We start from the raw sequence: 12,848 nt of genomic DNA on the forward strand, positions 1-12,848 counted from the left end.
TTTTCAATTATGGTGTACATTCAATATTATTTTATATTAGTTTCAGTTGTACAACATAGTAGTTATATAATTCACAAAGTCACTCCCACCCACCCCCACGCCGACAATTCTAGTACACACCCGGCATCGTACATAGTTATTACAATATTATTGACCATATTCCCTATGCTGTATGTTACATCCCCATGACTATTCTGTAACTCCAGTTTGCACTTCTTAATCCCTTCGCCTTTTTCACCCACTCCCCCAACCCCCTTGCATCTGGCAACCCTGTTTGTTCTCTGTATCTATGAGTCTGTTTCTGTTTTGTTTCTTCATTTATTTTGTTCTTTAGATTCCACATATAAGTGAAATCATATGGTATTTATCTTTTTCTGTCAGACTTGTTTCACTTAGCATAATACCATGAGGACTATTTATTACTAGCTAAAATTTCCAGGGAACATATGAGAAACCTAAGTTCGTGGTTTAAATAGTCAGTCCAGGATAATGGGTTTACTCCTCTCTGATACTGGCCATGACTACAGGACAATGAAGAGTCTTCCACACCTATAATCTCCAAAAAAAAAAAAAGCACTGGATTGACAATGAATGATGAGTAATTTCTTGTACCACTTTACTCCCTGGGCTTATGGTTCAGTACCCAATAGAGGAACAGCTACATGGAACATGCTACATTAAGGGATTTGTTTCCTAACTCTCAAATTCACCCCCCCACCCCACCAACCCCAAGCCCACCAACAAGGGGGCTTTCAGCAAAACACAGGCTTCCCTACACCTTCAGAGCAGTCTCACTGTCCTATAGATACAGACTTATGTTGCAGCACACCTTATATACAAAAACCTATTTCCGCCCCATCTATGCCCCTCCACCACCACCACCATTCCCTGGGATTCGTGGTACACCAGCATTCTTAAAAGAGAAATCACTAATTGAGAAGATTTGTTGAATTTAATCAATCAATGCTGCATTCTTCTTTGCCTATAACAAAAAACACTCTGTCCTACATGCTGGCACTGCAAAGCCTCTAGTACAATCCCTGGAAGAAGAACAAAATCTTTGTGGCATACTAAGTACAGAGGACGGATTTCCTCCCCCAAACAGAGATAAATAAATAAGCCAATACCAAAGTAAAGTCGTACCCTGGGGGTTGGGGGTGTAACAGTAGATTCAATATGAATAATAACTAAGAGTTCTGGGCTATAGGGCATGACAACAGCTGAGGTCAGAAAAAACCTTTTAGTAACACTAGATGGAAATAAATTTGGGGTTTTTAAACTGACAGGGTAATGAGCACACAAATCTCTTCTATTTGCTAAGTCAGAGTTGAAAGGCATTGCAGTTCAAATTAAGCAAAAAGACACATCAACAAATTCTTTTTGATGAAAGCCATCATTAAAAATTCCCATGCAAGATTTTGAGACTGAAATCACTTTAGGGACTTAGTACCAAATAATACAGAAAAAAAGTACATTTTGCAGGACCAAAAGAAATGGGTTATCATTAAAATTGTGTACAAACTATCGAAAAGCAATTATAAGCACTGGATACAACATATACTATGCTACCTGGTGAAGATCACGAAGCACTGGAATATTGATAGACATTCACAGCGCAGAAGAAAAAAGCCAAAAATATTAAACAAAGACATGAACCAAAAGGTGTTCTCATAAGGCCAACAGTAAATGCATTTTAAGGGTTGGTGCAAGGGAAAGTACACAACTAAAGGAAAAGCAGACACAAATCTCTCAAGCAGACCTTGACGGGCAAATCCTTCATCCAAACACCAGCCTAAGGGAAAATTGTCTAGCTTCTGATTCATCTAAGAACATGTTTGTGTTTCTTTTTGTCCTTAACGGTGGGTTCTAGAGCTAAAAAGATTATGCTCCACATAAAGAATTCACACTACAGAAATGGCAAGTTTTTAAGAGAGTACTTCAAATTCAGGAATTTTTGGAGTTTCCTGGGGTTTTTGTTGTTGTCATGTTTATTGTGTTCCTGCACTGCAGAATATTTTTATCCAGCAAATCATAAAAGAATAACACTATGATGTAATTATCCGAAGGGTACTCAGACCATTGGATCTCTTGAATAATTCAGAATCACATGGAAAAGGGTGATTATTTTAGACTGCAGTATTCTGTTTTAAAAAAAAAAATCTTTGAAATATCACATTTATCATTAAAGAATTCAAACAGGATGTGAAGTACCAGCAAAAAGGAATATTTACTAGCCTCATCAAACATTCCCCTAATTTTTAAATAGGAGGCAGAGAAAAAAATATACCGAATTATACCCACAGAGAAAAACATATATGGAATCATACCCACACTGCAACACCCCAAAGTCAACATGTAACTTAGGATAACATATAACTCCTCTACTGGCAGGCTTCCAGGCTTTTTCCTTCAGCAGAGCTTCTCCACCACCAACACTCCCCATCCCCATCCTCCCCCCCAACACACACACATCTCACCCTTCACTTACTGAATGAGGAATGAAGGCCTAAATTAGTAGACTTACTAAAAAATATGTGAGATGAAAAGTCACAATATGAAAATCTCTATTAAATAAGACAGTAGTAAGAGTGCATAAAAGACAAAAAGGCAAAGAAAAGGCAAGTTCTCCAAACTCCATAACTAAAATTCAAGACCCGCTAAAACAATATATGAACCCAGAAAAGTTGTATGTTTATATTATGGTCCAGGAACTATGGGGAACACCAAGAAGGAAGAAAAGCTGAGCCACCTTCCCAAAAGAGCTACCTTCTCATTCAGCCATGCTAACAACTGTGAAGTCAAACAATCATGCATCTGGACAGAGACAGTATTTTAAAAACTTCATGAAGGAGATAAATTTCTGCCCTGGCCAGGTGGCTCAGGTAGTTGGAGCATTCTCCTGTGCACCGAATGGTTGCAGGATTGATTCCCTGGCAGGGCACATACTAGGTCACAGGTTCAACCCCTGGTCCTGGTGCCTATGGGAGGCAATCAATCAATATTTCTCTCTCACATCCAAGTCAATGTCTCTCAGTGTCTCTTTTTACCTTTCTCGCTCTCTCCCTCTCCCTCTAAAATCAATAAAAACACATCCCTATGATTCGGATGTTGGAACATTTAAAGTTGTCCTGGAGGTTCCTAAGCCTCTCCTCATTTTTTTAAATTCTTGTTTCTTCATTCTGTTCTGGTTGAACGTTTATTTCTTCCTTCTGCTCCAAATCACTGCTGTGAGTCCCAGTTTCTTTCCTTCACTGTTGGTTCCCTGTATATTTTTCTTTATTTCACTTTGCATACCCTTCACTTTTTCCCCTATTTTGCCACCATACTTAAACATTTCTGTGAGCATCCTGATTACCAGTGTTTCGAACTCTGCATCTCATAGGTTGGCTATCTCTTCATCACTTAGTTCTATTTTTGGAGCTTTCATCTGGGCCATATTTTTTTTTGTCTCAGAGCACCTTAGGTATTCACCAGGGTGGGGCAACCCAAGTTGCTGTGTTGTGGTGCTGTATGTGGTAGAGGAGTCCGAGAGGGAACAATGCCGCTTGCTCGGCTCCTGGCCGCCTTTCAGTCACTTCCCAGCTACCCACAAGCAAATTGGGCCTTTCTGGTGCTGATTCCCAGGCAAGGGGGCTTGTGTACATTCTAGGACCCTGTGGGTCTCTCCAACGAACTCTCCTGTGAGACTGGCAGTTTCTCCTGCTATCACAACCCCTACAGGTTTTTACAACCTGAGGTTCTAAGGCATTAGTTTCCTGTGCTGAAATCCTGGGTTGTGCGATCTGTCTCCCCAGTTGTTCCTCCTGGTTTATCTACACGTTAATGTGGGACCACCCTGGTCTGCCAGCTGCCACCTTGCCCACCCCAGTCCACCAATCATAGGGGTGCCAGAAAGAGAAAAGGAAGAGCAAGAAATTGAAAACTTATTTGAAAAAATAATGAAGGAGAACTTCCCCGATCTGGCAAAGGAATAGACTTCCAGGAAGTCCAGGAAGTTCAGAGAGTCCCAAAGAAGTTGTACCCAAGGAAGCACATACCAAGGCACATCATAATTACATTACCCAGGATTAAAAATAAGCAGAGAATCTTAAAAGCAGCAAGAGAAAAGGAGACAGTTACGTACAGAGGAGTTCCCATAAGACCATCAGCTGATTTCTCAAAAGTAACCTTGTAGGCAAGAAGGGCTAGAAAGCAGTATTCAAAGTCATGAAGGCAAGGACCTACATTCAAGATTACTGTATCCAGCAAAGCTTTCATTTAGAATGGAAGGGAAAAGTGCTTCCCAGATAAGGTCAAGTTAAAGGAGTTCATCATCACCAAGCCCTTATTATACGAAATATTAGAGACTTAAGAAAAAGAAGATGATAAAATAGTATGAACAGTAAAATGACAACAAACTCACAACTGAACCTAAAAAAACAAAAACAAACAACTAGACCAGGAACAGAATCACAGAAATGGAGATCACATGGAGGGTTATCAACAGGAAGGAGGAAGGAGAATGGGGGAAAAGGTACAAGGAATAAGAAGAATAAATGGTAGGTACAAATAGACAGGGGGAGGTTCAGAATTGTATGGGAAATGGAGAAGCCAAAGAACTTATATGTATGACCCATGGACATGAACTAAGGGGGGAGGAATGCTGGTAGGAAGGGGGGTGCAGGGCAGAGGGGAATAAAGGGGAGAAAAAGTGGGACAACTGTAATGGCATAATCAATATAATATTTTTTAAAAATAAATAAAATTAAATACATAAAAAAAGAAAAAGAAAAACACATCTTCCACCCTGGCCCTTATGGCTCAGTTGATTGGGTGTTGTCTGGTAAACTGAAAGGTTGTGGGTTTGATTCCCAGTCAGGGCACATTTCTAAGTTGGGGGTTCAATCCCCAGTCCAGACACAATCAAGAGGCAACCACTTGATGGTTCTCTCTCACACCCATGTTTCTCTCCCTATTTCTCTTCCTCCCTTCCCCGTGTCTCTAAAAAGAGGATTAAAAAAAAAAGAATGAAAGAAAAGCACATCCTCCAGTGAGGCTTTAGAAAAAAGAAGAGAGAAAGACAATTGGGAGCCACTTCAAAATTTTAAGAAGGGAGTAACTCCAGGGTATTCTTGGGTAAGACAATGAAATAGGAAGACACTAGAGATAGAGAAGCAACTTAGGAGTCTAAAAAAAAGTAGTTTTTTTTTTTTTTTTAACTAAAACAGTGGGCAAAAAGACTTATTACTAGAAATATCATGTACCAGAGAGGAAGCACAAAGAGAAATGACAATCTCTGTGGTGTAATTAGGCAATTTTCATTTTTTTTCTTTACACTTTAGTGTGCTTTCTAGAATAATGGCAGTACTTTAAAATATATATATATATATATAATAAAAAATAAAATCATGTAAATAAATAACAAGCATGTATATATAGAGTCAAATAATAATAAATAAGTGCCTATAACCCACCACCCAATTTAAGAAATAGAAAAATTTGCCCTGGCTGGGGTGGCTCAGTGGATTGAGTGCTGGCCTGTGAAACAAGGGGTCACCAGTTCCATTCCCAGTCAGGACACACGCCTGGATTGCGGGCCAGGTCCCCAGTAGGGGGCACGCAAGAGGCAACCACACATTGATGTTTCTCTCTTTTTCCCTCCCTTCCGCTCTCTAAAACTAAATAAATAAAATCTTTAAAAAGTTTTTTTAAAAAAACAAAGGTTTTCTTTAGAAAAAAGAAATAGAAAAATTAACAATGAGTTTGAGACACCCAAGTGGATTACATCCTCCCCCCTCCATCTTCCAAAGGTAAACACTATCATGAATTTTGTGAATCATTCCCTTTTTCTCTGGTTGCAGCACATGTATATATCACTGAACAACTAGTTGCTTAGTTTTGCCTTTTTTTGATTATTAGCATATTAATGAAATCATAATTTATGTAGTTTCTTATGACTTGCTTTTTTCATCCAATGTAATGTTTTTGTGATTAATTCAAGTTGATATATGTAGCTTCAAGCTTCTTATTTTCACTACTATATAGTATTTTACTCTAGGACTAAACCATAATTTTTAAGTCCATTCTATTATTGTAGGAATGGGTTGTTTCCATTTTTCTATAATCACAAAAAACTACTTCTTTGGACATTCTCAAGTATATCTTCTAGTATGTATGTATGTTTTTATGTATGTACATGGAAGCTTTCACAGCATATATGTAGGAGTAGAAAAACTGAGTGGTACAGTATATGCTAGTTTAATTTTACTGGACAAATGTAATGACAAACTGCTTTACTAAGTAGTGGTACCAGTTTGTATTCCAACCAGCAATATATATGCTCATTCTTCTCTATCTCATTCTTCTACCTTTTAATTAACAGTTTTATCTGATTTTTAAATTTCTGCTAATCTGAAGGATATGGTTTAATTTACATTTCTTTTTTAATTTAATTTTTACTGTATTTTTTGTTTCCATAAAGAGGATAACCATCTTTCATATGCTTAAAGGTCATTTGGATTTACTATTCTGAGAAATGCCTGTTTATGTCTTTCGCCCATTTTCCTGTTGACACATTTATCTTTTACTTATTCTTTATAGGATTTCCTCTCTGAAGTACTATGCTGGATACCAATTTTTTGTTGGTTATATATATTGCAGATAGTTTCTGCCAGCTTGTAGCCTTGTGTCTTTACTCTCTTTATGGAGGCATCTGATGAACAGAAGTTCTTGAATGTTTTTTTATAGTAAAATGTATCAATATTTCTGACTTTGTATTTTTCATGTCTTACTATGGAGAAGAGACTGCTCCATGACAAGATCGCTGTGTGTCCCATAAGATGGACCCAGGCCAGAAAGGAGGTTGCTTTCTGAAAAGCCCACTTCGAGACTGCTTATAATCAATGTTCACTTTAACATAAATCAGCACTCCTCCCTTGCCTCCTGTGCTATGCACTTGTTCCTGGAACAGGTTGTTGTTCTGACCTGGTCAAGCATGTAATTTCCCATACCTGGTAGCATTCATATACTAGTACACATGATTATCCCCTCCCTTACCCCACATAATTCTTTGGTGCCTGCCCAGTAGCACGGGGAGACACTTCGTCTTGCTACCGCCCAAGATATTTCCTTAATAAACTCTATTAATTACCACAATGGGGTGACCAACCTATTTCTTTGGTCTTTCCCTGCCTTTTGCTTACAGAGATAGATTTTCAGTGTCAGGGCTTTTCCCTGGATATGCGTGCACTAACACTTACTTAATAAATCCTTTCTATTCCTGAGGTCATCTCACATTTTCTTCTAAAACTTAAATTGTCTTTCATATTTTAATCCTTAATTCATCTGAAATTCTTAATTTTGGTATAATATGAGATAGGGATCTAATTTCCTTTTTTTTTTTCTGTATGGATAACCAATTATCTAAGCTCCATTCATTGAAAAGTTCACTTTCTTCTTTGATTCACAGAGTTGAGAGTAAGTTTCCATTATGTCAGTTCCTAAACAATGGATTTTGTTCCATTGCTTTATTAGTCATACTGTGTTGATACCACATTTACTTAATGACTACAGCTTTATAAGTTTTCATATCTGGTAAAGTATGGTGGTCATTAGTACTGCTTGCCAAATATTTCTGGTTCTTTCTTCTCTCAAGGATGATAAGAGAATCACACTTTCTGGCTCCCTTGTGATTCATTAGAGCCACATGATTAGCTCTGGTCAACAAGCTGTAACCAGAAAAGTGACATGCTGAGCAAAACTGCCTGTGCAAAACCCTCCAGAGCTCCTTTTCCCTTTGGCTTAGCAACTAGTACAATAATATTCACCTTGGTGTAATTTCGGCACCTGAGTTTCTGAGTGGCTATAAGCTACAGGATTTTCCTACTAATCTGCAGTGGACAAGTAAGGTGAATGAAAAATATTTTTGCATGTTTACCACTGTAACTTTAGTTTGTTACCACAAAATAACTTAGCGTACTCTGATACACAAGGAAAGTTGCTCATTTTGTTATTATTCTTCAAGAGTGTCCTATCTATTCTTCATTGTTTGTCATATGAATTTCAGAAACGAATTTTCTTAACTTCCAGGAAAAACCTGCTGGTCAGAGTGTACAATTACCTAGAAAACTGAAGATATACATAATCCATGATCCAGTAATCTCATTCCCAGGCATGTATGCAAAAGAAAATTATACACACTTGTAGACATGTACAAGAACGTTCTTGGCAATGTTGCTTGCAAAAAATCAAAAACTGGAAATAATCCAAATGATTACCAGCAGTAGAATGAACAAACATTGGCTTATTTTACGCAATGAAATACCATATAATAATAAAAATGAACAAACTCAACCTGCACACATGATCTCATTAACACTGCTGAGCTAACACTAAGAAGACATATGCACATAAATTTATAAAGAATGGTTCCATTTATAATAAACTTTCAAAAACAGGTAATTTTAAAATGAGATTGTTTAAGAATGGACACATAGAGATTACGACTATCAGATAAAACTAGGAGGTGATTACCACAAGCATTAGTGAGGTAGTTACCCCTGAAGAAAGAATAAGGTGACTGAGGAAGAAGGGAGGGTGAATGTCTACGGTACTGACAATACTCTACTTTTTTAAATTCTCACTTGAGGACATGCTTATTGATTTTAGAGAGACAGGGGGAGGGAGAGAGAGAGAAACAGCAAGTGGTTGCCTCTCGTGCACACCCTGATGGGAAACAAACCCACAACCTAGGTGTGTGCCCTGATGGGGAATTGAACCCACAAACTTTTAGTTTACGGGATGATGCTCCAATCAACTGAGCCACACCAGCCAGTGTGGCAATATTCTACTTTGACCTAAATAGTTGTTCAAAGGATGTTCACTTTATTATAATAATAATATTATAATTATTATACTGGATCTCTGTTGGGTTTTACGTCATGTATATTTTTTGTTAGATTTATTCATATATACTTTGTATCTTTTGTTGGTATTATAAAACTTCTTCTTAAATTGCATTTTCTGTTAGTTGCCAGTATATAGAAATGTAAATGAATGTTATACCTTGACCTTATAAACAACAACCTGCTAAATTCTCTTATTGATTCTACTGATTTATCAGTAGAGTCTTTGAGATTTTTTAAAGATTTTATTTATTTTTAGAGAGAGAGGAAGGGAGGGAGAAAGAGAGGGAGAGAAACATCAATGTGTGAAAGATACATCGATTGTATGCCTCCCCCATGCCCCCAACCAGACCGGCCTGCAACCCAGTCATGTGCCCTGACTGGGAATTCAATGGGCGACCCCTCGGTTCACGGGCACTCAATCCACAGAGCCACACCAGCCAGGGTGAGATTTTTTTTAATAGCCAATCACATCATCTGCAAATAATGACAATTTTCTTTCTATTATTTATCTTCCTTTGTTTTTCTTGTCTTATTATACTGACTGGAACCTTGTTTAATGATAGATTATATTGTTGTCATGTTCTACAAAAATATTTTTAAAGTAAGTAATAAAAGATACATCCTATAGGAGGGGCCAGGTACTGATTGTCCACCCCAGGGTTATTCTTTCATACACTCACCATCCCTTCTGTTCTCTCAGGAAATAAATCCCTCTAGTTTGCATAAAGGATTGTCTCTTAAAAACTATAGCTATTCTAACAATTAAAATTTCTCAGTTGCAGATGACAGCTAGTGGAGGGGGTTCGGGGTGGACAGATTGAGCAAAAGGGAAAAAGACTCATGGACACAGATAAACAGTACGGTGACTGCTGGGGGGAGGGGGTAAAAGGGGACTAACTGGTAATGGAAAAAAATTACAATAAAGATTAAATTAAAAATAAATAAATAAACAAATAAAAATTCTCAGTTATTAGAACCAAGTTCAGCTCATCCACACTGTCGAAGTAATTATTCTGCATTATAAATCTATTTAAAAATTTCAGATTAAGTGTATAATAATTTAAAGAATGCAAACAATGCCATCTACAACATTAACTATGTGCAAACTAGAGCCTAATATTTATCATTTATACAACCCTGAAGTCTTGAACAGCACTGTATGGAGAAAAATATCTATTTTTTAATATATTCCTATTATAACAAAAAAGACAGAGAAGGAAAAGAAATCTAGTGAATAGATAAGGCACTAGTATAATGAGGAACATATCAGAATGCCAATAGATCCTCAGAGTAATGAAAACCCAAAATATAGCCTTTGATCCCCGAAAATCATTTACCTATCTATCACAAGCAACTGCTTCTCTGAACGACTCCCAATAGCCCTGGCTGGTGTGGCTCAGTGGATTGAGCACTGGCCTGTGAACTGAAAGACTCCCGATATATACCCTCAGCCCCTACAGGTTGAAAACAACTTCCTTTCTGTCCTTGGGTATCTCAGAAAGTATCTCAGAAAGTCTGGTGGTTGGTTTTCTTCATCTCTCTGGCTTATATAATCATATTGATTTATATCAGCATAATAATTTGTCCCTCTGGAAAATGAAACATCATAAGATTGTGACAGCCAGTTCTCCCAATTCCCACCAGGGTCAATGAAGAATATGGCACAGTCTTGACTAATGACAGGTATGTCGGGGGGTCATGTAAGTTCATATTATCCCTTCCTGGTACAGATAAGAATTTCTAGTTTCAGGAGATTCTTCTACCAGGGAGTTCTTCAGAATTCAAATCTACAGCAACCATCTTGCCTTCATGTTTTGGTTTTAATGCCATGAACTGGACTTCCCGTTGACTTGCTCACAAAAGGACCACTGTATTTCTTGTTTATCTAAAATTAGATATTTAATGTCAATGTACCTTTCAGAAAATCAAGCCACATGCTCTTTTGGATAGACTATGTCTGAATGGGCATAGTAAGAAATTTTATAATTTATAAAAAATCTGGTTTTATTAAAATTTCATAGTTAAACTCCTAGTTAACCAATAATTTATATGCTTTATTTTTCTAAAAGTTACAATGGTCCCAAACAAAGGGTGGAGAAAAAAGATGTTTGTGACCCAAGTAACAAAAAGTTTAAAAGACTCAGTTATTTCTCTTTAAAGACATCCATCATGGACTTAAAATTTAAAACTCATGCTGGTCAAAAAATCATTTTGAGTGAGTTGTTGCAAATAACCAATGTTACTGGGAAATTCTCCTGAATTTTTTTGGTCACAATTCCTACTCTGAGATGTAAAAGCAACTAAACATATAATCATCACATCCAAGCATCCCTGTGACAAACCAAGAATTCAGACTTCAGGGAGACTGAAAAATGGCTCTGGAAGCTTACTCAGAACTCAAGCAGATGCATCCAACCACAAACAAGGTAATGTATATGTCTAGACCAAGAAAACACAGAGAAGCTACATGATAGAAAAGAAACAAAGTAATGGCAACTCAGCCCCTTATATATCTTATATCCTCCTTTTTTAGCAGCATACCTAAAATCTCCAAGTCAGAAATCTTTCACTTTATCCTATTTTCTTTGTCTCTAAATGAATCCCTAGTTTCATTTTATTCAAAATTGAAAAACTTGGACTCAGATGGTGGGGTAGAATACTGGTATAAAGAATCTATAAATGAGATAATGGGAAACATGACAGAATAAGAAAATTTTAATACTGGTTTCTCTTCAGTTTATGGGACAATACTCCAACCAACTGAGCTACACTGGCCAAGGCCTAATACTGGCTTTTCTTAATAGGAAGAATTTGTTGATAAATTTAGCTTTAATAAATAATAGTTAATTCCATTAAGAACACTTGGGTTGTTTATGGTTTCAAAATGGAAATTTAGAATTAGATTTTCAGTTAAATATTCAAAGTCTAATAAGCACATTTGAATAGTATCCTATCACCTTAAATCAGGGGTGTCAAACTCATTTTCACCGGGGGCCACAGCAGCCTCACGGTTGCCTTCAAAGGGCCGAAATAATTTTAGGTATAAATGTAACTACTCCTTAACTGTTAAGGAGTTGAAATTACATTAGGCCCTTTGAAGGCAATCGCGAGGCTGATGTGGTCTCCAGTGAAAATGAGTTTGACACCCCTGCCTTAAATAAAGCTGTGCAGGCAAAAGCATCAAAAAAACTAATCATATTCATCCTTTGCACTAAACCACAAGCAGATAATTCAGTAATGAATTCTTTAGCATCACCTTAATTAATGTAAAACCTCAATATCAATCACTGACAACCTAATGGTAGTGAGAAACAAATGTGAAGTACTTACCTTAAGAGCACAAAAGATGCAGGAATCTCCCATGCATTTGTGAGTTGTAAGCTGCCTGAAGCTACGTCGGAAGATGTCCAAGTGCCATAAAACCTGGCAAAAAATGGAAAATGCATTACTCTATAAAAAGCCACTATTTAATTTTAAATTCAAGGGTTCAAGCAAACATAGGTAATGATTGCAGAACATATCTTTATTCCCAAGAGAAAAGCTCATTCTAGTACATTAAATGTCCAAAATGGTGAGGAGGTATCTAACAAGGAGGAGAGACGACCGTATTCTGGAAAAGAATAATTTCCAGAATTTGAACATAAAGGAAGGTCACAAAGAGAAAATGTCATATGACATAACATCAAATGTGATCCTAAAGAAAAAATTTATGGGTTAATAGCTGCAGGATAAGGGTCTATTTTAATGGTCCACCAAAAAGCAAGAATAGTTTAAAAAACTTATTTAGAAGCTTGAATGATAATGTGGAATTTTGTCTTTGTTAGATTTCTCAATTTTTGGAGGGAGTTATAACCTCCTTAAGTCAACGAATTAAAAATAAAGGCGAGCGCCGGCTGGTGTAGTTCAGTGGACTGAGTGCTGGCCTATGAACCTAAGGGTCGCAGGTTTGATTCCCAGCCAGGG

The 12,848-nt window shown here is 37.2% G+C and overlaps 1 protein-coding gene across 9 annotated transcripts in view; it reads right to left on the bottom strand.

Annotated features, from left to right (window-relative positions):
* Positions 1-12,848, bottom strand: part of USP54 (ubiquitin specific peptidase 54) — a 141,625-nt gene that overhangs the window by 48,744 nt on the left and 80,033 nt on the right. For all 9 annotated transcript variants that reach the window (XM_045196157.2, XM_045196158.2, XM_045196160.3 and 6 more), the window contains exon 3: positions 12,216-12,308. In XM_045196157.2, the coding sequence (XP_045052092.2) occupies positions 12,216-12,308 (93 nt within the window). The remainder of the gene's footprint in view (positions 1-12,215; positions 12,309-12,848) is intronic.

Source organism: Desmodus rotundus, chromosome 4 (genome assembly GCF_022682495.2).
Source record: "Desmodus rotundus isolate HL8 chromosome 4, HLdesRot8A.1, whole genome shotgun sequence".
Classification (NCBI taxonomy): Eukaryota; Metazoa; Chordata; class Mammalia; order Chiroptera; family Phyllostomidae; genus Desmodus; species Desmodus rotundus.